The 26,790-nt window shown below is 43.4% G+C and overlaps 2 protein-coding genes and 1 long non-coding RNA gene across 4 annotated transcripts in view; 1 reads left to right on the top strand and 2 right to left on the bottom strand.

Annotated features, from left to right (window-relative positions):
* Nucleotides 1-437: 437 nt before the first annotated feature.
* On the bottom strand, nt 438-7,115 carry tmod4 (tropomodulin 4 (muscle)). The gene is made up of 9 exons (XM_042106443.1): nt 6,976-7,115; nt 6,296-6,452; nt 5,032-5,154; nt 2,525-2,617; nt 2,285-2,415; nt 1,783-1,890; nt 1,389-1,532; nt 1,082-1,226; nt 438-899 (listed from the first exon to the last, which is right to left on the bottom strand). Exons 1-9 carry the CDS (start codon nt 7,081-7,083, stop codon nt 877-879), a joined length of 1,032 nt encoding a protein of 343 aa, XP_041962377.1. The 5' UTR covers nt 7,084-7,115; the 3' UTR covers nt 438-876.
* The window catches only part of LOC121720406, a 24,628-nt gene continuing 4,225 nt past the window's right edge, over nt 6,388-26,790 (top strand). The window contains exons 1-2 of the long non-coding RNA XR_006034536.1: nt 6,388-6,473; nt 6,660-6,730. This is a non-coding gene — a long non-coding RNA (uncharacterized LOC121720406). The remainder of the gene's footprint in view (nt 6,474-6,659; nt 6,731-26,790) is intronic.
* Nucleotides 7,048-19,356, bottom strand: vps72b (vacuolar protein sorting 72 homolog b). 2 transcript variants are annotated; one of them, XM_042106429.1, is made up of 7 exons: nt 18,722-19,356; nt 18,431-18,583; nt 17,827-17,950; nt 17,471-17,647; nt 15,590-15,734; nt 13,594-14,615; nt 7,048-7,177 (listed from the first exon to the last, which is right to left on the bottom strand). In XM_042106429.1, the coding sequence occupies exons 1-6, from the start codon at nt 18,836-18,838 to the stop codon at nt 14,183-14,185; spliced, it is 1,149 nt and encodes a 382-aa protein (XP_041962363.1). In that variant the 5' UTR covers nt 18,839-19,356; the 3' UTR covers nt 7,048-7,177; nt 13,594-14,182. The 2 variants fall into 2 exon arrangements, with proteins under 2 accessions (XP_041962363.1, XP_041962364.1); XM_042106430.1 differs by having other exon boundaries at nt 13,594-13,654.

Raw genomic sequence — 26,790 nt, 5'->3', positions numbered from 1 at the left:
GACTAACCCCCTCCCCGCAAGCACTTCTGTCCATAAACTTCTAAATGAGGGTCTATTTGGAGCATTTGAAACCCAATCCCACGGGGGCTGGGTTGCCTGACCCACAGACAGATGGGTAAAAATAGATAAAGTACGTGAGGATTTGCTGGACCCACTGGAACAGGATTGAAGAGTTCCGCCTCACAGGACACATAGAGGGGCCAGCTGCAGAAACTGGAGTGTGTGGGATATATCCATGGCCACCCAGCTGACAATGACCAGGGAATGAGGTTAACTAGACTGTCTTAGTGCATCATGAATGGGGTTGGTGGTGGGGTGGGGGTTAAGGTCTGTGTTACTTTAAACAGCAACTGCAAAGAAAGCAGGACACTAAAACAAATCTACTGTTTTCAGTCATTTGAAGGTCTCCAGATTCTCACAGACATTATAAAGCCTAATGGGAATACAAAACTTAAAAGCGTCTTTTATTTAAAGTATTTACAAGAACGTTTGTTAGAAGCACCGTACTGAAGAATTGGCATGGATGGGTGAAATGAGTTGACGTACAACAAACATTTTCCCTGTTGTTTCTACACAGCTAATATGCATAAGCTTTCTCTCACAGCATGACAAGCACAGCGCCTTTATTGCATCCATTCCACTGGCTGTATGAATCCCAAGGGCTACAGACAGCAAAGCATGATGATGGTATTCATATTCACAGAAGACATTTTGTTAAATGGCATTTTTTCACAGTGGACTACCAATGCTGGTAGAAAAGGAGGTGTTGGAGTCCTTGGTTACATTGAGCGGCGCGGGCCAGTCACAGTCATGTCAGAGGGACGCCTCGGAGGCTTTTTAGACGACCGTTGGAAAGAAGATGACCTCTGCTTCCCCTCATCCTACTCTCTGTTGACGAACTGCAGAGACAAAAACAAATTGTCATCAGCTGCATTGAAATATCTACTGTATATTGGCTCTTTTCTGACACAGAGAGGAGTTCATCAGAAAGTTGAAGGAGAAATCAATTTCCTGCCTCAAATAATGTTTGAAAGTGTTAATGTAAGGATAAAGTTATCAGATGAAAAGTGTTGGTGCTCACTGAAATCATTGTTCCTGGTGATGGCTATCCCTGCCCGGGCTCGTGGGCCTTGCTGGGTGAAATGGTATCCAAACTTGATAATGCTGGAATTGTTTTCCAGCATGGTAGCAATTTCCATCTCCACTGAGTCCCCCAGTTTCTGCCTCTGTGGAAAGATGGAAGATGGTATTGAAGGTGAGACAGATATTGCATGAGCCACTGCTAAATACATTCTCTTAAGTAAGGTTTTGCTTTGCTGAATGTTTTTCAATTCAATTTTAATTCCAATTCCAGTGCAGTTTAATTCCAATTCCAGTGCATCACTGACCTGGTTGTCAATCTTTAATTCTCCAAGTGTTGAGTTTGAGCCCAAGGATTTGACAATGGCCATCATGCCCTCATTGGTGATGAAATTGGACTCGATGTTAAGACTATACAAGTGCTTATTAACGGCAAGCATCTCGGCAATGGCCTGGAGAATAGAAACAAAAGGAACATTTAGTTACCTACAATCTATGTGACAAACAAAATAGAGTACTACGGTACGCACGATCATATGTAAACATAAACATAAACATGCCTTATTTTGAAATTCCATTCATTTGTTTTACTTGTACATTACTGAGCATCTACAATATGGAGTCAGTATAAATGAGTGAAATGTAAGTAAGGGTGCGTAAGAACAGGTGAATAAGCCACTAGGTAAGCAGGTGAGCACTCACGTATGCAACAGGGTCATTGCTACGGGTAGCGGCAACGCTCAGGACCTGTACATGAGAGTTGGACTTCATGGCCTCAAAAATCGCTTTCAGCGTTGGGATGGGAATGTCCTATAAGCAGATGGTGAGTGTTATAAAGCATTCAAATATCATCAGTAAACCCTCAACAGTAAACAGGCATGCTTCTATTGCACATACACAGCACTTAACTGAAATAGTAGACTATAACTTTGATGCATGAGTTCTGATTAAAGGAATACCAATATATGAGCTCACTTTTTGAGATAGCTTTGTGGCTCAGAGATATCTTTGACAAGTAACTGAATGTGTAGCATGCCATTAATCTTTGATTTGTCTTTAAGACTGTACAGAGGCAAGAATTAGCTTTGTGTTCTGTCATGAAAGCAACACACAAATACAGGGTTAGTTTGTTGAAAGTGGGAGATCGCAAAACTGGCCTGTGTCTACTTCAAGATATGATTATTACATATATTTAAAAATTCACCGGTATGTTGTTCAAATTGACTTCCTGCAGACCGCTGTCGTTCTTCTGAATTCTTGACAGAGTGTCCTCAACATTGGTGGTATTTGGGGGCTCCTCTGGGAACAGTTTGAACTCATCTGGCTTCACTACACCTAAAATCATGAATACACAATTTTGCATCCAAGTAAGAAAAAAAAAATGTCAATTTTACTGGTTGCACATACTATGTACATATAAGTGCTCTTGTGTGTATTTACTTACTGTTGATGCCTTCTGTGTTGGCAATCTTCCCAGTTGCCCCAAGGGCATCATAGTACTGCTTGTTGCTCATGAGTGTGTACATTCCCAAAATAGCTGCAAAGAGACAAAACACATTTCACTGAATTAATAGGATGGGGATCTGTTAGTTCATTTTTTTTCCATGATTGTGAGGTGGGTGGCTTAAATGCTAATAATTAATGGCATGACAGAGCATGGAAAGCATGTGTTTCATGACCCAAATACTGAGGCGTGATATCACTGTCCCAGTATATCGACAAAGTCTTAGTGAAATGTGATGGATTTCTAATTACATTTCTAATTCCAGCACCCAACTTATGGATATCTTTCATCTCACTTTAGCTTTGAACCTATTTTAACTTTGCGCGTTGCTGTGCACTGAAGTCATCCCTCGAGACACACTACGAAATTTCACTGATGTATGTCATGTTTGGAGTTTTTATAGCACAATGATTCCCAATGACAGTGAGCTCCGAAAAGACTTTTATCCCTGTGGGTGTGAAGATGAGGTAGGTTTGTTTGACCAATGAACACCAGAGGGCAGCACGTGGCTTGCCCTGCGGTCCTCCTAAAGCCTAGGGTCCAGTGAACTGTGTGACAGCAACTGCTGTGACAGCAGAGACCCGAAGGCTCTCTCTGGTGGCTCTGGACAGCAGAAGGGAAGAGGACAGCTGGTCAGAAGAGGGGGCACCAGATAACATCACACAAATGTACTCAGAAGTAAATCCACAGCGCAGCCTCCTTTATTGACCTCCCAAACACAAGCATTGGGCTTCAGCAGGAAGCAGGAAATGCACTTTTGAATAATTCTAGTGAATGTTATGCTTGTCATTCTATGTATACTGTCTGCCTGCCAACTCGGTGTGAGTGGATTCAGCCGTAAAAACAAAGCAGAGAGAATAGCAGAGGCTAATGAAGCTTTAATCCTCATCTGGACCTCTTCCAGAGTTAAAACTGTATTTTCAATGAGGGGGCTGTGACACACTAATCTGCCCTGTGAGCTTGACTCCAATAACAAACTTGGTGAGACCATCCGGAAACTCACATTATGCTGTTCTCTCTCTCTCTCTCTCTCTCTCTCTCTCTCTCTCTCTCTCTCTCTCTGTGTGTGTGTGTGTGTGTGTGTGTGTGTGTGTGTGTGTGAGAGAGAGAGGAGAAGGGAACCAGAGAGACAGGGAAAAGGGTGCTGTTGCCTTGGTAGTGGACTGGATCCAACTGTGCCCAAAGACTTGACACTAATGTTCTGAGATTCCTGTGAATGTTAATTCCACCAAACCAAAAGTTCTACTCCCTTTGCTCTGCGAGACACCTATGTGTGATTCCTTCATTTCAAATTTTGTGAAATAATTGTATCAACCTGACACAAGCACTGTATTCTTGGTTCGTAAAACAAATTTAAGTTGGTCGTGATTTTGTGAAATATCTTATTTCGTTGACATGTTTACACAGGTTCAATTTCTTGATGGATTAACCTAATGAATGCTTCACAGATCTCATATCATATGGATAATATAGTTAATTCATAATCGACTATCTTTTCCATGAGCCTTTGCTTTGAGCTCCCTGCGAATGTTTCCTGTAAGTGGTTGCTTGCCTCTCTGGTGTAAATCGATACAGTATCATGGTCCAGCAGACATGTTTAACCCATGCCATGCTACCCAACCCTCTCCTCCCCCTCTCCCCCCCCCCTGCTCCTGTCAGAGCCGTGGCCCTTGGCCAGCTTATTTTGGTGAGTTGCTGAGGCTTGGGAATCGGAGACCCTGTATCATGTCTTTGGCTCTCATATTGTACATCTGTGAGCCTTGCAATTCCCATACGATTCAGTGCATGAGCTTATATTTTAGAAGAACGCAGAATATATGGACATAAGGCCAACAACATAAGAACATCCTTACAATTTGAATGATTTCTGTAATTATGTTTTGTAAGTAATGATTTCATGTTTAACTTAAAAAATACCTAAGGAAGAGAATCTGCAGTACCGGTACATGTTTATTTTGTGTTTGGCAGCCATTGTTGGTTTACAAACTCTGCTTGAATAAGTCTCTGGAGGGTGCATATATAAGTACACATATATTTGCACTGTGTGTGTACACAAATGTTTGTGAGTGTGCATGTATGTGTGTGTGTGTGTGTGTGTGTGTGTGTGTGTGTGTGTGTGTGTGTGTGTGTGTGTGTGTGTGTCGACTAAGCAAGCCAAATGCAAAAAGACTAGCAAAGTACTTCTCCAGCATTTCTGCAATAGTAGGTAGTGTATCCATTTGGAGATGACGATGCCATGTCTACCCATAACCACTAGTACAGATGATGTCATGCAGAAAGGATGAATAGCACTAAGCATTCTGTTTGGTCTAAGCGTGTAACATAATTCATAATTCCATCACTTTAGATCTGTAAATGCTTCCCCTGAGTTAATGTGTGTTTGTGTGTCTGTGTCTGTCTGCCTGTGTGTGTGTGTGTGTATGTGTGTCAAATCTATCAAGTGTTACCTGCAATGTCACACATCTCAGCATCTGTTGCGTTCCTCAGGGCCTCCTCCAGTTCGGGCTCCAGGGTGATCTGCTCGTGATCGGGGATCTTTCCTGACCCCTCCTTAGGAACAAATGTCTTCCCTGGAGACGACAACACAAGCCAACATAGAGGGAGGTCAGTCAAGAGTACAGATGAGAAATGAAAGTAAACAATTGGCAGTCCTCATGGCAAGAGTTCAGCACCTGGACTGGTAATTGAGCATTGCATGCCTGCTAAATCCAGGGTCAAGACAAAACAACGCTGCAAAACAACACCCAGCATGCATTGCTAAAAGAGTTTGCTAAATGGCCAACACCCAGAGAGGCCACTAGTGAACACTTGAAAGCACTGATACATTGACATGGACAGGGGGAGCTTGATGCCTTCTGAAATGGTCATTTTTGTCCAGGTCTTTAACAATAAATACAATACATGTTAAATAAAATAAATGATCAGGATATCAAAATGTAACTTCTCTTCCTCTTCCTCTAAACAATGTTAATGTAGTCACAGGTAGGTCATGTAGTCAATGATCCTGGTGGGTAACTAGCTGAACTGAAAGGTATTACATTGAAAGTAATCTTTTGATCGCAGCTGAATTAGTCAGTTATGTGTCCCTATATATTGTTTCTGAATGAGACGAGACTAACGCGCCAAGCCCTCTCAGAGGCGAGCTGACAGCACGCTGGCACCTGAACAGCAGATGAGTGATACATCGCCACCCCAGCGTCAATTCTGGGCTCGCAAAAACCATGCGACCCACAGCGTGTCAACAACAGCCATCAGTTACTCTTTTATTGTCCACCCCCTGTGTTTCCAGGGCTAGTGGACCCTGAGTTGTTCTGCATCTCTGCAATGGTTCCGCTCGTGTCCCAAATACCCCAGATGCCCATCTTCACACTGTCAGGTAGGTGGAATGAGGGCAAAAGGGCAGGACTATCATGTACTGTATGTGTGGAAGTTCTGCCCTACTCCTTTGCCAAATAAGCTTGATGATAAATGAAGCTAGTAAACACCTTTAAAGAAAGGGGGAACAATTCCCTGGGTCAATAATATTTGTTGCGAGGTGCTCATTAAAACAGGTCATCAATGGAAAAAAAAAAAGAATTGAGGCAGGCCTGAATGAAAAAGAAAAAGACTTCATTAGATACTGGCTATGCTATGTAGCCAGTATTTAATAAAGGCTTTTTATTTTTCATACAGGAGGCCCTCAATGCTTTTTTTGTTTTTATCAGTAAACACCTTTCTTCTCTCCTGTGAAGGGTACCAGGTCGTCGCGGTCCTTGTGATCCAGGGCCTGCTTCTCAAGGTGGTCCAGCAGAGCATCCCGGTCAAAATTGCCCGTCGGGGACTTCTTGGTCTGGTCGCGCTGACGGAATCCGGCGGGGAGCATGGCATTCTGTGGACACGATGAGAGCAGGTCAGCGCACAGGGCAGTCAGAAAGACACAGTTCAGGGCTTTCAGGGGAGGGATCATTTCTTTGTGATGAGTTCTTGTCCATTTTGTTTAGAGAAGCACAGTGAACACATTTGTTCTAAGATGAAAGGGGAGCTACAGTACAGTGGTGTCACATAGTGTCTGAAAGTCTCAATCCTAACTTCACAGATGAGCGGAACTGGGACCAGAGAGATGAACTTGTGATGGGTGCACATTTGTGAAGAAAAGGCATGGTAAGGGTAAGGGTCATATTAATATGATCATATTCATCTGTTTTTCCATTGGGCTCCTCAACATGTTCTGTTTGCGTGATGACAGGTAGGAGTGTGTGTGTGTGTGTGTGTGTGTGTGTGTGTGTGTGTGTGTGTGTGTGTGTGTGTGTGTGTGTGTGTGTGTGTGTGTGTCTGTGTATATGTGTGTGTATGCCTATGTATGTGTGTGTGTGTGTGTGTGTGTGTGTGTGTGTGTGTGTGTTTTTGCATACCTCTGGATCCAAATCCTGCAGCTCACACTCGAGCTGCTCAAGCTCCTCCGCGCTGAGGCCCTTGAGGATGGCATCCTCATCAATGTCCCGTGGGTCGCCCTTGGACATCTTGGCTAGCTTGCTGGACTCCTTCTACACGCGGCACCACAACCCCACAGAGAGAGAGAGAGAGAGAGAGAGAGAGAGAGAGAGAGGGCTCTGTCTGCAGGGGGAGAGGAAGAAAAAAAAAAAAGATTCTTCTATGTTTCTGTAGTCTACTCTTTGGCAACACTCTCCTCTATTATATGGTCACGCCAATAAAGTATATCGAATGAGAGATAGAGAATGAGACAGAGTTTGAGAGAGAGAGAGGGAGAGAGAGTGAGAGTGAGAGAGGAAAAATAGAGCAACCAGTGAGTCTACATGAGAAGACAGACAGACACTGTTTGACTCTGACGCTCTGCCCTCCCCTCCCTCCCACTTTCACTGATAGCTGATGACGAGACAGCACAAGCCACAGAGCACAGGCCTCAGGCCTCCGGGGAGTGTTACCATAGACACAGGCTGTGATCCTCTGTATACCTAACATAGCTTGTGTCTCCACTGTCACCTAATCTGTGGACCTCCGCCTAATCACCTGGGGACTGGGGAACACCGTGTGCTCTAAGCAGAATCCACACTGATCTACGTGTTCCACGCCAGCGCTCCATAAGCACTCTGTATACGCTGGGGCTAACTGCTCCTTAAGACTCCCCGCTCAGGTTACGCACGGTAAATATGGCATATAGAAAGGGGCTTGTTTGCACAGGTATGAATTCAGAGGGAAGCCTCTGTGTGCATGTATGTTTAGCAAACAAAACAGATGAAGAGCAAAGAGAAGAGAGAGAGAGAGGAAGAGAGAGACAGATAGAGAGAGAGAGGAAGAGAGAGGGACAAGAGAGGCAGAGTGCGAAATCTTTTTCTATTCTTGGTTTCTGAAGGCTGACCAAGCGTCTAAAGTTACAGTGAAGCCAAAGAGAGAGAGAGAGAGAGAGAGAGAGAGAGAGAGGGAGGGGGAGAGAGAGAGAGAGAGAGAGAGAGAGAGAGAGAGAGAGAGAGAGAGAGAGAGAGAGAGGGAGAGGAGCAGTAAGCTGCGACCCCTTATTTATCACAGGCTGACACTTACTCCCTGTCACACCCACCCGCCCATGCCACCCTCTACCGGCTCTCCCCCCGCCCGTGTCCCACTCCGATAGGGGAGTCCACCGCAGGTCTGGAGACAAAGATTAGCACACCCAGGTGCCTTGCGCGGCCTGCGCAGCCAGACACGGACACAGAGCAGAGCATTTGCATCTGCTCATTTGGCTAAGGCATCTATGCAAAACAACCTGCCGCACAGTGCTGCTTGCTCAGAAGCAAGGCTTAGAGATTATCTCTGGGCAATTCCATGGAAAATTATGTTTTTTGTAACATCGCCAATAAAATGTGATGGTATGGTACGATGTGAATGATTACATGACATTTGAGCATTTGCTTTTTTTATCTGAAGAATGTAAATGAGAAAAAATGCACAAAAAATGAATGTTATCATTCACATCATACAAATGCCAAAGCATTCCACTGGCGTTATGGATGTGACAAAAAGTCAATTTTCCGTGGAATTGCCCCATTGTGTTTTTCTGCCGCACAGCATACATGCACAAAGCAGTGCAGACTGTGTGGAAAAGTCTTGTGTCACTGGAGTTAAATAGCAGGTGGATACTGTGTGATGGCACTGATACTACCTACTGCAACTCTGCTCAGAAGGCGCAATATAAATAACGACTAATTGATGGATTGGAGTTTGATGACGGATAACACACTGGTGTTGGGAGATGAATGTTTTGGCATCGCTAGGAGACACAGCACTAAACACTCACATGCCACTCTATAAGGTTCTTCCCAGGCAGTTGGGAAAGCTTCACCCTGCAAAACATCCCAGCATCTAAACAGCATCACAAGCATTGTACTATACCACTGACACCTAGTCACGCTTTAGAGCAGACTAACACTAAACACCAAGTACACACTCTCCCGAGAAATCCTTGTGAGAGCAGGTACAAGGGAAGTGTGCTGAGTTGGAGTAGAGTTGGATGCTTCACACTAAGGATGTGCGCTATATTTATTCTATTCCTCCTAATACCGCTAGTACCAAACCAGGCTGCCTAATGGTTTCCATCATTCAGGTACAAACAGCTGTAATAGAAAACAACAACAACAACAACAACAACAACAAAAGAATTAAGAACAATCATTGGGATCAAAACACCTCTGATCAAAACACCTCTGATTTGCAAAGCCAGTGTTAAGCTCAAATTGCATACATTTTGTAATTCTGAGAAGGATAATCATTTTAAAGGGAGGTACGTTCGGAATTTGGAATCCCTCGGAGAGTAAGGTCTCAGCTGCTCAGGGGTCACACTCTGTAAATACCGAGGTTAACACTGTATGCATGACAGAGGTCAACACTGTATGTATGATATCAGTCGGTCAATCTTCACTGTGAGGCTATTCATTACATAATCATCTTCCTCAGATCTTCCATTTTGCCATAGAAATTCTAGATGTCCTTAAAAAATTATTTAATTCTTAAACATGAAAATCTGTAGATGCTGCAACTGAACTTCCACCAAAACACAATATAATCCTCCACCCACTGAGACTTCCGCAGTCCATACAGGGGACTTTATTTACACAAGCCATTCACTGTGTATGTCCTTCAGAGCTGCCAGACAGTGGGCAGGGAAGTCTATCATCTGGAAAATCCAACACACGCTCCAGTTGAAGGGCAAACAAGGACCTGCGCTTGCCCTCATAATAACTACAGACACCCTACTCACTCTTGGCCAGGTGACATCTTTATGAGCACATCACATTTCCCAGGAAAGAGAACTGTGGACCGCACCTGTCAGATGAACTCCCGTCCGAACGCCCAACCCAACCCTCAGTAGAAGCCGTGGGGCAGCCTGGCTCCGTGTTGGTCACCTTTCAAGGCCGGCTACACGTCCAGACCCTTTTGAACTACGGGAACTATGTCCACAATTTCTTTTCATCTCTCTGAACTGTGTAATAATGAAGATGGATATTTACAAGTGTACAACTACCTTTTATAGTTTACTGTCACCCCACATAACAATATGATCGTTTCCTGGCACTGAAAATGAGTGCATCATTTGATTTAAACCATAAGAGAAGAAAACAGAAACTGATAAAAAACAAATAACCCAAATAGGCAAAGACAGATCATCAAATCATATCTTATCATCAATAGTCTTCAGCTACTGAATCACACACCTTATGCACCATCAGATCTACACATTAAAGAATCAACACAGGTCAACTTGCAATTACCACCTTTGGAATATCCAATCTCTGAGTCTGAAATGTAATGAGATCCACATGACCCCCTGGGGACAAAGGTCAGAGCATACTACTCCATCGTATGAAATGGTCTGGCTTGAATTTAGCCACTCAACATGCTTTTGGCATATCAGAGGGGCCTGTGGTGACGGTTGGACAGAGGCCAAGAAAGCATTACAATTCTGACTTAAGGGCCTGCGCTGTCAATTGGACAGAACAGAGACCGATCCCATCCTTCTGATGCATGGGCAAAAAAGCTGGACTATGTTAGCTCACTATTTTAAGGGGTGTAGTTACTGGGCCAAGAATTACGAAAGAGGCCAATGGTTAGGCCGCCAATTATAGGCCCCAAGCAGATCCCGTCATGACTGCTACTGTAATAATGGTTTACAAAGAGGTGGTTACAATACGAGTTCAGGTGAAAAAATCAGGTGTATCTTTTTTTTAAATTATTATTCCTGGTACCTGAGGCGGCTCAGGTGGCCTTGCATTATCACAGGGAACAGGGAGTGCCTGAACAGTGAGTCAAGATTCTCGGCCTGTCAGGTCGCAAGATTTCACACTGTTCACAGGGTCGGCTCCACCAGGCCTTGCCGCCCAAGTGTAAAATTCCAAATCAGCTCCAGCTTAATTTTAGCTTCTCAAGTCAGCTCCTTCTGACGGTGTAAATCTACCCCTCCCCTTCCCCCCCCCCCCTCCCCAGATCAAGCTACGCCTTCTCAAAGCCTGCTAGCCGGCAGGAGAAAACCAGGGGCAAAACAGCAAATTCACAACATCTCGTATTATTCGTATATATATGTATTCGCCTAGCTTCTTTTAGAGAAATAGGCAAATAGAGATCAAGCATGCAGTGGTAAATGCCATTGATGGCAATGACCAATAACACAGCTGATCTGAACTTTTCTGGATTAAGTATAAGTATATATACTCTTTTGATCCCGTGAGGGAAATTTGGTCTCTGCATTTATCCCAATCCGTGAATTAGTGAAACACACACAGCACACAGTGTACACACAGTGAGGTGAAGCACACACAAATCCCGGCGCAGTGAGCTGCCTGCATCAACAGCAACAATCCCGGCGCTCAGGGAGCAGTGAGGGGTTAGGTGCCTTGCTCAAGGGCACTTCCCTGGGGATTGAACCAGGGACCTCATACATGCAAAGCATGTGCTCTACCACTGAGCTACATCCCCTTCTAATTTAATCCAACATCAGGTACATTTTTGCAGGAGACCTCTGCTGTCCTATGAATTAAAGACATTGCAATGGCAATCCACCACAACTTATCATTGGCAAGAGTAGTATGGGTGTCTGGGTACAGTATGTAGGCTGAATGACTGCACACAAGCACAAAGGCTGACAGTTTTGGCATAAGGGAGTCATATGAGGAAAACTATGAGAATAATGTTATTCAGTAAGGCACTATATTCTTGACAACACACATATAAGCAAACTAAAGTAAACTAATGTAAACTAATAAAATATCTGACACAAAATGAGCAAACAAAATATGGAGCCGTCTGTCAGCAACTTGTTGGATACCTCCCCTGTGTACTGGCTATATCTCAACAGCACACAGTTGACCCATGATTAAACTAGCCGCACACATGAGTGGAGTGAGTATTAGCAGCCTTGCCCCCATTAGCCGCTCGCTCGCACACACACACGCACAGATAGCTTCATCCCCAAGCAAACAGCCCTAGCCACCCCATTCAACAGAGCCGAACAGCCCCCCAACCTACCTCCTCAGCGTCTCGCTGCTGAAGCCTCGGACCAGCCAAAGCCTGCAGTTGGAATCAGAGAGTGTCGTTTGTCTTTCTTTTTTTCCACCCCCCCCCCCACACACACACCCCCCTGCCCCAACCCTCCCAATAACCCCCCACCCACTCATCCACATACACACACACACACAACACACACACACGCTACCCCCGGTTCTCTCTCTTCCATTCCCCCTTTGACCCCCCCCCCCCCCCCCCGCACGCGCGCGCGCGCGCTTGCGCCTCACTCCCCCTGCCCTGCCCCTCACTCCCCCTGCCCTGCGCCTCACTCCCCCTGCCCTGCTTTCGGGCCGTGCTGAGGCAGGCATACTGGCAGCACTCTGTGCTCAGCTCAGCATTTTATTACTTTCGCTTTGAAAGAGCGACCGTGAATAAGGGTGAACCGGAGAAAAAAAAAAGAGAGAAAGAGAGATAGAAAGGTAGAAAGAGAGAGAGAAAGAGCAAGAGAGAAAGAGAAAGGAGAGAGAGGAGTGAGAGAGAAAAAGAAGGAGAGAGAAAGAGAAGGAGCAGTAACTGAGACAGAGGGCGTTGGGAACAGCAAGCAGAACTGGGGAGCCTGAGGGTACGGCAAGGCTGGCAGATTGCTAAATTAACCACAGGACCAATGAGACATCTAGTGGTTGGCTTTGGTGTTGACTGATTACTGTAAAATGATTTGCTGAAAGCTGTGGCCAAGTTAAAAAGACAAACAAATCAAAATTGTTAATATCACTTGCACAAATGTGGTGCCCAAATTAAGAATAGGCTCATTCATTTAGTTTTTATTGTCCCATTCCAAATAGATAATTACACCTCGTTCTTTATGTAAACATTCCTTGTTCCGCTTGCTACCATTTTAATTCAGCACCATTTCACTGTCAGACAAACAGTACTTCTAGTTTAAATATTACACTTTGCTCATACTGTAGCTAGCATTCATTATACATTATAAGAACATTCATAATCCATTTGCTTTAGTAGAAGCTGGCATAACTGTACATGATATTCAAAAGTATTCACATAAAACATATACTGTCATAGATCCTTATAGCTAGAGTAACCTAATGTATCACAATAAGTATTTTGGCTGTTTATTGTATGTAATGATGTAATATCATAAATAATGTGAACTCATAGGACACTTAACAACTGTGAATATGGCCTTTCTCTGATAGTTATGAAGGCCTAAAGCTGATGATACATGGGGAAACTTTTTGAGCAATGTTGCTGTGCAATGTCAAAATCTCAATATTGTGGTTCTGGCATGTTCCAATTGATATTGGGCAACAATTTGTTTTCTGGGGAAGTTTAATCTTCAGTATGCAAATCGCCATGATCATCGTTTCAGACTAAATGGAACTGGTTATATGGTTGCCCAGCAACATTGCTCAAAAAGTTACCCCATGTATCATCACACGTCATACATTTATTCATGTTCATGTGAAAATACTTCAAAGCACTGTGGAGAGACATTCAAGTAAAGAGCCATTTAATGGACTTACTTGCCAGAGTGAAGACTCATCTTTTGTAGCACACGCAAGTAAAACAGATCATTCTTGACCTCTGAATTAAAGACAAAACAAAAGTCACTCCATACTCCAATTGGAAAATCAGGCAAGATATACAAACATTAAGTAGACTTGATTAGACCATTTGCGTAACACTGGGAGCTTTCATGTAATACAATTATTATTACTTTGTAGAAAGGATTTCATAAATACAAGGTATAGAATCAAAACACTGCAGACATCCACATTAACTAAATGTCATACAATTAAAATTCAAACTAAATACGACCAATAGACAAAAACATTCCACTATGGCCAAATTTACATTAATACCCTCATTCCTTACAGAAATATACATTCAGCTTGAACTGTCTTTAAAACTCACAGTAGCACAGTGATAACAAAGTGACAACACATAGCATACAACAGCAGATACTTCATTTCTGTCTGCCATCTTTAATTAGGTTTATGTCCACCCTTTCGCTCAGCTTCCATCTGTCCCACCATCTGACAGTCTCTTGAATCTCTTTTTCCCCTTGGGGATCAATAAAATATCTATCTATCTATCTATCTATCTATCAGTCTAAGATGTAACCAGGCCTTGCTTTACGGTGAGCTTCTGCCTCAGTCCCCTTGAGAAGGTCTCCACTGCTGCAGCAGCTGTGGAGGTGGTGGCGGGGGCCGTGCCAGGCCCTGGGTTGGGCAGCCCGTGGGCAGCCACGTACTTGTTGTAGGCCTCGCGAATGATCTTGAAGGCCCGGAGGTTGGCGTAGGGGATGTCCGTGATGGGGTCGCGGTACAGGGCGGGTTTATGGGTGACGGGGCAGACCTCCTGCATGGGGATCTGAGGCCGGGGCTTGTGGGGGAAGCAAGACTGGAGCGTGGCGTCGTCGCTGAAGGTGATGTACGTGCGGGAGCACTTGCTGCCGAAGGGGGCATGCAGCTGGGCACTGCTGGGGAGGGACAACTCGGACTGGGAGGCCACCGGAGCGGAACCCTGGGTGTCCTGGTCCAAACTGGACGATAAGACAAGCGTGAGAATCATGTCACACTGTGCGGAGGTTGGTATTTGTTTCTCACATGATCTGAGACTTGTTTAGATTAGATTAGATTCAACTTTATTGTCATTGTGCAGAGTACAAGTACAAAGCCAACGAAATGCAGTTTGCGTCTAACCAGAAGTGCAAAAAAGATGATGTGAGGATGAACCGACCTGGAGGTAGCTTAAAGACAAACAGAAGTCCAAGATTACTTGAGTCAGCCTCACTGCAGAACCTACTCACTGCTGTGAGCAGACTTTTACATGTTCTAGATTCGATTATTCTATTACTCTCTCTCTGTCTTTTTTTCTCTTGGTCCCTCTCTCTCTCTCTCTCTCTCTGTCTGTCTGTCTCACACGTGGTCTTCTGATCTGTGTTGTTCTAGTGGCCACATGTGTGCAATTTTGCCTGATGTCTTCCCATCAGCCTCCTCTCTGAGCTCCTGTTACGTACCTCCACTATACACGGCTGGTCTCCAACGCCCAAGCACTTATCCCTCTCTTCCCTAATAAAACCCACCATTAAGCATCTGATAATGTTTTGGTGTTTTTGTGCTTGTGAACAGGAAAGGAGGGGGGGGGGGGGCATATCGCCATCTAGAGCACCGGTCATGTTTACTCTGATAAGGACAGTGGTCTAGTCAAATCCCCTTGCCAAGCTAAAACTGTAGCTCGACTTAACTGTACATGTAAACGTACTGACTGATACAGTGGAGTGATGCGAAAATGGTTAGGCTGAAAAATGTATATGGTAGGAGCAGGCTTCACTCAGTCTCTTATGTTACTTTTTAGAGTGCTTGGCCAAACTTAAATGTTAACTCAGAAAGAGAAAAGCCCGCACTTTGCATATATACGTGTTTTATTGCACAGACGCGTTTCGGCTTAGCGCCTTCCTCAGTGTGCTGAAAAACGCCCATGCATTAGGAACCATAAGCATGCTTTATATCCTACCCTTCAACATCCACATTCTCCTCCTTGAATGCAGCGTAGGACACCAGAGGCATGAGCACGGAGTGGTAGCGGATGATGGGGCCGGTGCACTGGTGTCTCTTGTGGACCTGTTTCTTCTTATCGGCCTCCAGGCGCTCGTAGTTCTCTGGTGCAAGCAGAGGTGAAGGGGGATGAGTGACAACACAAAAACAAACGCAACTGTTGTTGTGTAACTGTCGCGACTGCTGTTTGTCCGCATAACTTCTCCCTTGGTTGACACAGGTCAGTGCTGTTGCAAGATAAATGGACAGTTAGCAAATCTCTCAGGGGGTTTCATACAACAACACGGAGATAACGTTGCGTTAATGTGGCTGATAACATTGAGTCCCCCAAGAAAATGGATATTTAATATGAGCAACAAGCAAAAACCTCAGACATCTGTTTTTATAGATAACATTAAAAGTGAACGTGCAGGCAGCCTGTGTACTATATCGCTATGTCCGTGTCAGTGGAGCTGGACGACAGAATGTACACTGTGATTTATCTCCATGCCAATCAAGCGTTTCGTAGGAATGTGTTTAGCGTTGGAACACAGAGGACGTTCATCCGGATGTGTTTCCACTCTGTTGATTTGGCTGCACATTTGGCTGCACTCCATGACACATACAGTACACTGATCCATTCAGAGGCTTATACTAAGGCTTTACCCACACGTGTGAGTGTGTGTGTGTGTGTTGTCTAACCCAGCGACCTGAGGATGATGTGTATGTGTGTGTGTGTGTGTGTGTGTGTGTGTGTGTGTGTGTGTGTGTGTGTGTGTGTGTTGTCTAACCCAGCGACCTGAGGATGATGTGTATGTGTGTGTGTGTGTGTGTGTGTGTGTGTGTGTGTGTTGTCTAACCCAGCGACCTGAGGATGATGTGTATGTGCGTGTGTGTGTGTGTGTGTGTTTGCTGCCTGGTCCAACAATCTGCTGTGGCTTTGTGTCTGTGTATGTGCGTGTGTGTATGTGCCTGCGTAAGTGTGTGAGTATGTGTGTTTGCTGTCTAATCCAGCTATCTGAGGTTCATCTCCGGCATCGCCTTGTCAAGTGTATGTACGTGTGTGTATGTGTATGTGCCTGTGTAAGTGTGTGTGTGTGTGTGTGTGTGTGATCTGAGATCTGAGGTTGATCTCCGCCGTGGCCTTGTGCCTGTGTGTGTGTGTGTGTGCGTGTGTGTGTGAGTGTGTGTATGTGTGTGTGTGTGTTTGCTGTCTAACCCAGCGATCTGAGGTTGATCTCCGCCGTGGCCGTGGCCTTGTGCCTGTGTAAGTGTGTGTGTGTGTGTGTGTGTGTATGTGTGTGTTAGTGTGTGTGTGTGTGTGTGTGTGTGTGTGTATGTGTGTGTGTGTGTGTGTGTGTGTGTGTATGTATGTGTGTGTGTGTGTGTTTGCTGTCTAACCCAGCGATCTGAGGTTGATCTCCGCTGTAGCCTTGTGCCTGTGTAAGTGTGCGTGTGCGTGTGTGTGTGTGTGTGTGTGTGCGTGTGTGTGTGTGTGTTTGCTGTCTAACCCAGCGATCTGAGGTTGATCTCTGCTGTGGCCTTGTGCCTGTGTAAGTGTGCGTGTGTGTGTGTGTGTGTGTGTGTTTGCTGTCTAACCCAGCGATCTGAGGTTGATCTCCGCTGTGGCCTTGTGTCTGTGTAAGTGTGTGTGTGTGTGTGTGTGTGTGCGTGTGTGTGTGTGTAAGTGTGCGTGTGTGTGTGTGTGTGTGTGTGTGTGTTTGCTGTCTAACCCAGCGATCTGAGGTTGATCTCCGCTGTGGCCTTGTGCCTGTGTAAGTGTGCGTGTGTGTGTGTGTGTGTGTGTGTGTGTAAGTGTGCGTGTGTGTGTGTGTGTGTGTGTGTGTGTTTGCTGTCTAACCCAGCGATCTGAGGTTGATCTCCGCTGTGGCCTTGGCCTCGGCCAGCAGCTCCTCCTGGGTCAGGGGTCGCTCGTGCCGGGCACTCTTCCTCCTCCGCGGGGCCACTTGCCTCTCCTGCAGCCGCAGGTACGTCAGGCGGGTGTGCTCCGTGGTGGACTGGCGCACAGACTTCCTGTCTGCGGGCGTCAACATGAGTCAGCGGCCGAATCGGAAACAACCATGACACGTCTATGACTACGGGCCAGATTGAATCTTATCTCGCCCCTCAGCGAACACTTCCGCAGAACAGGCCATGTTTGGAGAAGAGGGCGAGGGAGAGGGCGGTGAGAGCAGAGGCCAATAGAGGAGCTCTTACTTTTGGTGATGTCTTCCTGAGGCTCCAGGGCTTTGTGCTTGTCGGTCTTGGCCTTGGCCGTCTTCCTGGGGGGTTCGGCTTGCCTCTTGGGTTTGAGCTTGGGTTTGACGGCCTTGATTGGTTCCTGATGTCAACCGATATTATAGTGTTTTTAAAAGATCCACAATCAATATCCTTCACTGTTATGGACAGGAGGGCTACATGTTCTTGTGTCATGTGCCCCATACATGTGTAAATCCAACTTATATCATCAATAAAAAACAAAGGAAGAAGAATATTACATAGTTGAATATTTTCCACTCATATGACCTTAGACCCCATTGTTATTGTCACTTCTCATGGACTGGTGTTCCGTTTCAGGCTACACCCTTAAAGGGTGAAGTTAACAAGACAGTCCTCATACATTCAAAAATGTCACTGTCCATATTAATGCCTAGCCTACTGTCAGTGCCTACTCTTTGTGTACTTTATAGCCAACTAAGTAAATATGGTGTAGGCCTATATCAACCTTTTACATCCATGATAAATGATTTTACATGCTCCACATGTATTGAGTAAATTTATTAATTCACTGAACAAATGTCATGGCATCTGGCAGCAGTACCTTGTAGGCCTTGGTGACAACCCTAAATTTTCTTCGAGGGCCATCTTCTTCTTGTTCACTGCTTGGTTCTTCACCCTCATCAATGTCGAAGTCACTGTCCACCTCATCTTCTGTGTCAGTCAAATCGCCTTTGTATTCGTCATCTCCTGATTCCTATTGGTTATGGTTGGAAAACAACGCATTCTGGTCATTTTGACATGCTTATGTGATTGATCTAAATATTTGGCACACTGTGGGATAACATTCACACCCGGACACCAGGTATAGTTGCATGCACTGTAAATGACCCACGTCATTGAAGCCACCATAAGTTGTCTTGTAAAAGTCGTCCTCTTCTTCAGCATCGAGCAGTTTGGACATACGATTCCCCGCTGTCTTCCGAGGCGCACGACTGAGAGCTAAGCTCATTTTGTCCCAGTTACAAAATTAAATGTATAATGAAGGCAAATAACTCTTAAGTTAAATGCTATAAACAAATGTTACTTTTGCGACATAGACACTTTTACAATGAACTTGCTGCTAGAATGGCGATAATTTCAGTGTGTGGCTAGGAGGGACAGTTATATTTTACTCAGAGCCAGTGCATCATAGAATATGTATGAATGATCCAGCACAATCGATGGATGAGTTTACACTTCATTCAGACCAAACCAATGGAGCCTTGAACGCTAACTTGCCACCAGGGGGCAATCTATTGCTATAGGAAAGGGGTTACATACCTTTAGTTTGGCGTTTTTTGTTTGTTTGTTTCATATGTAAACAAAAACTAGAATTGTGAACAAGACATTTCTCCTTTCATATCAATGACAACCCAGGCAGTCCATGCCTTTTGTTTTGTTGCAAGTTTGCTAGTTTAGGCCCTACATAATATGCTGTAGGCCCAATAGCCTGCAGCATGCCCAATTCAAACCTAATGATGTAGCCTACGTGGCATTTGCATGCCGCACCTCTGCATTTTAGTGACCTGCAACCTCTTTCACAGTGGCAATCACACAACAACACATTGTCAGAGTGCTATGGATACCAGAGAAAGAATCTAGCCAGACTGCATTTCCGAACTTATTTCTGTTTCTGTCTCACAAAAACCTACCTACCGTTTACATTACTAAGGTGAAACCAGCAGTCCTCTGTGATGAATCAGAAAGGCCTGGCCGCTGGTGTACAAAGGTCCAGCTGTTTCATTTGTTTGGGCGGCTCATTTGGTCGTCAGGGAGGAGATAGCACAGCAAACATTACAAATGCTGAGTGAATGTTCTAATGTTCTAATGGATCATTGGCCATCCCTGAGACAGATACTTCTTTCTGAAACACAGAATGTTTCCAAAGCTTTATACTTTGAAGTCCTACTCAGAGCTGTAGTGGAGGTTAAACACAAGTAAACACAGTTTATCAACCTCTGAAATTTCAGAAATAGAGTTTATCCATCTCTTATTAGAGTTTATCCACCTCTCAAAAGAGTTTATTCACCAATGGCAACTTTTAACATTCAAAAATCACACTGTATTATCAGGCCCGGATCTAGGCTGCTCAGATTGGGGGGGGGGCAAATAGAAATTTGGGGTGGGCACAATGAATACCCGGCCACATATTTTCTATGTGGCCTGTTATGAAATCATGTATCGAACATTTTAAGCACAGTTCAGCTTTAAGAAACTCAAATAGTCTACATGCATGCTTAGCATTTTGTGATCATAAGGCTACTTTGACAAACTCTTAGTCAGCTGATTTTAATATTTATATCTAGGCGATATTTGTAACATTTATTTTGTATTTGGCCTGTTATGAAATCATGTATTGAACAATTTAAACACACTGTGAAACCTGAAGCCCTATATGGTTTGTCATGTGTTCGGGAAAAATTCGTGAAGTATTCCACCAAGATGAATGGGTAGGGAGATGGGCGCAGAATGTAACATGAATAAATTTAAGTTACTTTTCTCGCGAACCGTTTACCACAACAACTTGCGGCTAACATCGTTTAAAAGCATCGTTTAAAACTCTTTCGTGTGATGTGATTCATGTAATATCTGTGTGAAGAGTAGGCTATCGGGAGTAGGCTAGTTCAGCAAAGAATGGGTGAATTTGGACGCACTTTCTTTCTTGCCTTGCGCTGTCACATTCTCCACTGCGTAAAAGACATAGACCTAGGCTAAATTAATTTGCGTTGTGAATGCTAAGCTTAATTTGACAGGCCATAGGCTAAATAAAAATCGCTAGTCGGATGCAAAGCAGAATATAGAAAGAAATTGGCACCAAGGGCACATTAGAAAGCTAACATGCACATTAGCTAAAAAACAAACCTTATTCAAAACGAGAATAATTCAAACACTAACACTACAGTTAAAGGTCTTTATTTAAACCAGCAACAAGAATCTATATGTAGCCTATAACCTTTATGGAAATATAGCTAAACCCTCTCTACTGAAGTATGAAACAGCAAGTGATGCACACAGAGTGGAAGGGAACGCTGCTGCTCCGGTTTTTATACTATCCAACCAGCAAATCAGCATCCTCGAAATTCAGACAGGACGAATTAGAAAAGTGTGATTGGCAGATTCAATAGCTGTCAATTAAAATTGACCAATTAGGTGGGGCAGAAGAAATATTTGGGGGGTCATTGCCCCTCCCAGCCCTATTCTAGATCCGGCCATGTGTATTATCCACATTCACAATATGTACACTCATTAACTACATACACTCATACTCTAGAAACCATTTAATACCACTGGTATTGTTATACACATTGGACAATAACCTCCACCATCATCCAACATGTTCTGAATGCCTTTTTTTAAAAATCAGATACTGCATGGCACAGTCCACCTTACTGTGATCACAGAATTCATAGTTCACCCACCTCTTATTTTATCACTACACCCCTGGGTCTACTTGTTGAATCAGCCCCCATTCAGATAAATATATTTCTAATGGAGTAAGGCCTTTGATTCTCTTCCTCTTTTTTACATTTATGATGGTAATAAGATGGTGTATGTCTCGGTATCAGTCTTGCCACCCACTCAAGGGGAGAAAGAGACTTCACAGGGACTTCACCTAACAGGTGCTTTTCTTCAGTAGGCTGAATAAAACAGGAAGTAAAGTTTGAAAGAAGAAAACAATAAGTCATAAAGAAAGAACGAAAAACAGAGAGAAAGAAAAAAACATGAAGATGAAGAAAAACAAATTGAACGAATGAAGGAAAATATATTGATAGACTGAAAGACATGGGAAAAGGAAAAAAATAAAATGTAATTAAAGACAGGCAGTATAATATTCAACAAAAACAACAACAAAAACACATAGCATGGTTCTCAAAATGTTACATTTGTATCACATACTGCAACAGCTCTACTGCAACAATAGACCTCTGATATGGCACTCCCATTGAATAATCTCATCAGGAATGTGCTTCCGGTTGATATGTGTTCTATTTCTAAACAATGGCAAGAATGTCAAAGGGGGTGTTGTCCTCTAACAGGTTTTTTATTTAGCTACTAGCCAATGATGCAGCTGCCATATGTTCATGTTTCTGTGTCATTCTATGTCATTCTCTTCAACATTTTCACTGAACAATAGGCAACCTATCAAACTGAGAAGGGGGTAAAATGTGACCTACATTCAAAACCACAAACAAATGCAGTGTTTCCTGTGCTTTGAAAACAAAATGAGGCCTCTCTTAGTCTTCACACACAAAAAAAAACAGAAGAAAAAAACATGCTCTTCAAGTCATGCACATTCTTGCAGCGTTAGTGTCTGAATGGCCTTACAAAAGAATCTTTACAGCCATAGCAATCATTATTCACAACATAATGATAGAGCAAAAAATATTAATAGACTAGTGAGGCTTTATTCCATTAATACCTAACTGCAATTACTTACAAAAATGTGCACACTCCTTCTCCTATGCTAGGAAAAGCCCTGTCTAAGAGGCCTATACTCTGTGTGAGATGTAAGCTTACAGTAGTATATGAACGCAGTGCAGCTCTAGCCTTACGCAAACTGAATAAGTCTCCAGCTAGAGCGCCGGGATCATAACAAGGACGGCAGAACAAGTCAGGGCCCAGTGGCTCAGAGCTGGGGAATTCAGGGTATTTGCGTTACGTGAGGACGCGGTGTTCTTCTCGAGGATGTTTGTATCCTTTGTATGTGCCTCTGGAAGTTGGCCCTGGCCCGAGGAGTTCACTTTCCTCTCTTGGGCTTTGATGTGTTTCCCACACAAGAAAACAAGAAAACTGAACTCCACCTCCACCCCCTCTCTTCCCTCCTCTCAAGTCCTGAGGAATGCAGATCAACATCACTTCTCGGTTGTGTCTGTTTTGTCTGCAAGAGGGCACGTGGTCGTTGAGAAATGCAGATAGGAGAATAACATGACGTCTAATCCTACACAGAACCCTCACTAAGTTTTGAAAAATAAGTGACGACATGTTTGAAAGTACATTTCTCCCTGAAACCTCTCTCTCTCTGTCTTTACTGTCAGTGGCCATGTGCATTCCCGTGCAACCGCTGTGCTTTTTCCCAGTGCCTCAAGTCCCTCTCAGTATAGAGGCTGCATTGTGAGGGGGTGGAGTGGATGACCTCATGGGTTTGGCATTGGAAAACAGGACTGGTGGGAGCCTCGTGCCACCACTCCCCCGGCCCTCTGGCTCGCGATCGAGACCACCGGAGATGGAAAGAAACAGAGAGTACTGAGGGAGACAGAGACAGGACTGTGATATGGAGGGGCTGTGCAACGTGAGAGATCAGGTGGACAACACAAACCGAGAATAGCCTACAGACATGAAAGCTGGAGAGCAAGCCAAGTTGAAAATAAAATAAAAACAACAATGTAGAAAAAGTACTCGATTGATTGTAGCGATTGATTGTAAGCCTTGACTACACAACCAAGAAACTAATTTCAAAACTAACAATTATCTATGGATTAAAGGTCAACAAACACAGACAGACAAAACCCCCTAACAAATACATACGAAATTCATGAGATATTTTATGTATGGTGTTCCAATGTCTTCCCATATATCCTCTGTTTGTTTTGCTTTGGGTGGCACAGGCTGACCCATTTCAAGGCGTTGTCTCCACCATAATGGATCTTCCTATATGTGAATAGCATTTAAAGCACAGATTGCATAACCTTCATTTGTCTGTTGTGACTGCAGGCATTTTTGCTTAGACCACAACTTAAAGTGCCTTCAGCAACTTAGCTGCTGTCAGAAACAGATCACGTCTGCATCGCTTTACATAACGTCCTTCCTTCATGTTGGGGCATGTCTCAGTCCCGACCCAGAGAGTTCTGTCTCGGGTACACTGTGTGCTTGACCAAGCCCTGATGTAATAGGCCAGTCATCCCTCTAAAAAAAAAAGGGAAAAAAAAGGCAGCCAACCAATTGCTTCCCCCTTGGCCTTTTCTGAGCTGAGCATTGGCCAGCGGCTTAGTGAGCTGTTGCAGACTGCTGTTAGCCCAGTACAAGTACCAATATGAAGTCATTTAGTGTGATGCAAGGATTATTTGTTGTCAAAACAGCTGCTGCTGCTGCTTTGCGATTGTTTACAGGAGCTGCTGGGGGATGAAGGATCCCTCCAGCCCTAACAAATGAATGTTATGGAAATGCATGGTAATGGCATGACATGTTGGAAAAAGATATTGTAACAGAACTGTAAATCAGGGTGCAATACACACTTGGCCTTTGGCGGTCTTAACGTTCACAGCTGAGTGATGACCTCAGTGACACCAGACAAATGAACACCTGCAAATAATACTGCCCCCCCCCCCCCCCCCCCCGTAGTTTCATTAGTAGTGACGCACTGGTGAAAATTTAAGACGCCCCATTAAAGTACCTTAAAATCACAGCTTCAAAGTCATTTTGATGCCACATTGACTACAATAAGGAGAAAGGAGTGTGTGCTGGTGTGTGATCGAAATGCCTGGTATTACGCTATATTGATGTTGTAGGTAGGAGGGTGACCCTTTTCATCGATTTAAACAAATTGGGTTTCCCCCATATTGGATAACCAGTGTTGGGAGTAATGCATTAAAAAGGTAATGTAATTACAGTAATGCATTGCTTTTTGCTGTAATGCAGTAATGTAAGGCATTACCAATACAATTTCAGTAATATTTTACTCGATACAATTCTCAGTAACTGAAGTTACTTTGCTTTTTAATCCAAAATTGAGAAATGTTCAATTGGCACCAGAGAAGATTATCCAAGAATTAAAAAAAGTCATCTATGCTGGTCCTGGATTTGATTGCCTTGTTTAGATGACTGTAGAAAGGGAATTTGAGTTATCTCTGCCATTCATGCGACAGATCTAACATGGTTAGGCTATACTTCTCATTTCAAGCAGTGAGAATAACTAAAATGTTGCTTTTACTGACAAAGATCGTAGCCATTATTCTCAAACTATTTGCATTAAGTCTACACCACTGTAAGTGGAAGGAAAGGCAACCAGCAATGATGAGAACCATTTAAAGTCAACATACAATTTAACTATGGCTATATTATATTTTACTATAATAAGTTGTGAGTGACCTTTGGCCTTTGGGGCCTACCTACATTGTCCCATGAGCCATTACTGCAACCATTATATTGTTCTTTTGTTAGCCTTAAGCCTAGCTCAGTCATTATGCCATACCACATCACCTCCTGCCGTGTAATAAGCTGCATTGAACACATGAAGATCTATTGAGAACACCAAATCCATATTTCCTGTTATTTTGGTGAAAGTAATGTAAACATAGTGTAATGCTTTACAATTTAAAGACAGTAATATTGTAATGTAACAAATTACTTTCAGATGACAGTAACAAGTACTAAATAATGCATTACACTTTTGAAGTAACTTGTCCAATATGTTGAAAATGGTCAAAAAGAGGAATTCCTACCTTGTGTTACTTTAACATCAGCTTAAATCATACCTCAGAGTAAGGATTTGTAATGACAAGAATACAATATATTTATTCGTTTAGTTTTGTTTGTTAAAGTTTTTATTTTTTTTAATGTCAATGTCAGATTCTGTATTATCATTTGTTTTCTTTTTCCTATATGAAATATTTGTGTTTACTGTTTTGCCTGTTTTGTCTGCGGTGTCTATGTCTATGACTATGTTGTGAAAAGACGTGCAATGACCACATGAATTTCCCCTTGTGGGATAATAAAGTTTACGATGACCTTGATGTTTACTACCATAGCGCACTACCCTAACAGCTTTTAAATCCAGCAGAGCATTTGAAACACCTTAATCATTGAATCGCTATTGAAACCACCATCTATCAACAACTGTCAATGCTGCTGCAAGGCCAGAACTTGTATTTGTGAAAATATTACAGCATTGCCTTGTGAGTACATGTGCATGCTCTGACTTCTCCCAACAAGGTGTGCCAGCCAACATAACAATCCTGTTCTCATGTTAGTCTAATGGGTGAGGTGCAGTAAGGTTTTTCAATAACAAAGACTCACAAAATAATCTGTAACCACAATGTTTTTCCTGCTATCTAAAAATACCTTAGGTATATATTTTGTGCCATTATGCAAACTTCTGTAGCCAGAAGCATATTGGATAACAAAAACCTTCATAATCAACCTTCATAGCCTATTCATACAGTAGCCACATCAAGCACCTGCAGCATGTGACAAATGCTTTAAACTCTTTTGATTGAGGTACAGTAAACAATTAAGTGCCATCATTCTCAATCTCCATCACCAACCAAATCTCCACCTTGTGATCCAATTGCTTTGTTTTTTTCTTTTATATGGAGCAAATTACAGCTTTGAACTACAGTCTGCAGTAATGCATGCAAGGATGAGAAGGGCACGCACACCCTTCCACATGACTTCCTGACACTACAGTATATTGAGAGTCCTTCAACCATGACTGCCTGATACTACAGTATATTGAAAGTCCTTCATCCAATCAGTTAATCATTAAAACATTGTGCATGGGGAATCTTCTGCAGCAGAGTAGAACTTTTATGCCCATCTATGAGTGAACTCAAAATGCTCGACTCTTATCTGGACTCAGGGAAGTCCCTTATATATTTTAGGTATAATTTAGATTGTCAGCAAATTCCCCAGACTGGAGTACCCCTCTGTGCGGTAATGACCAACTTTTACTTCCCACCAAATCTTACATTATTGGAGGGAAACCCAGACACGGGCACAGATGGTACTTTCCACGTCTGAATCGAAAGATATTTCAATTTCAATTTCAATATCATCAAACAATAGTTAGCGCCATGAAAATGCATGGAGCGTTCATGGGGCATTTAGTGCATAGCCTAAATGTTTGTCCGTTCAGTTGATTTCTTAGGCCTTTGTGATTCTGTGTAATTTAGGATGTTTCGGTCACACCACACTGAGTTGCTGAAA

Source organism: Alosa sapidissima, chromosome 10, assembly GCF_018492685.1.
Source record: "Alosa sapidissima isolate fAloSap1 chromosome 10, fAloSap1.pri, whole genome shotgun sequence".
Taxonomy (NCBI): Eukaryota; Metazoa; Chordata; class Actinopteri; order Clupeiformes; family Clupeidae; genus Alosa; species Alosa sapidissima.
The sequence above is the reverse complement of the archived record's forward strand: the minus strand, read 5'-3'. Positions and strand labels throughout refer to the sequence as shown.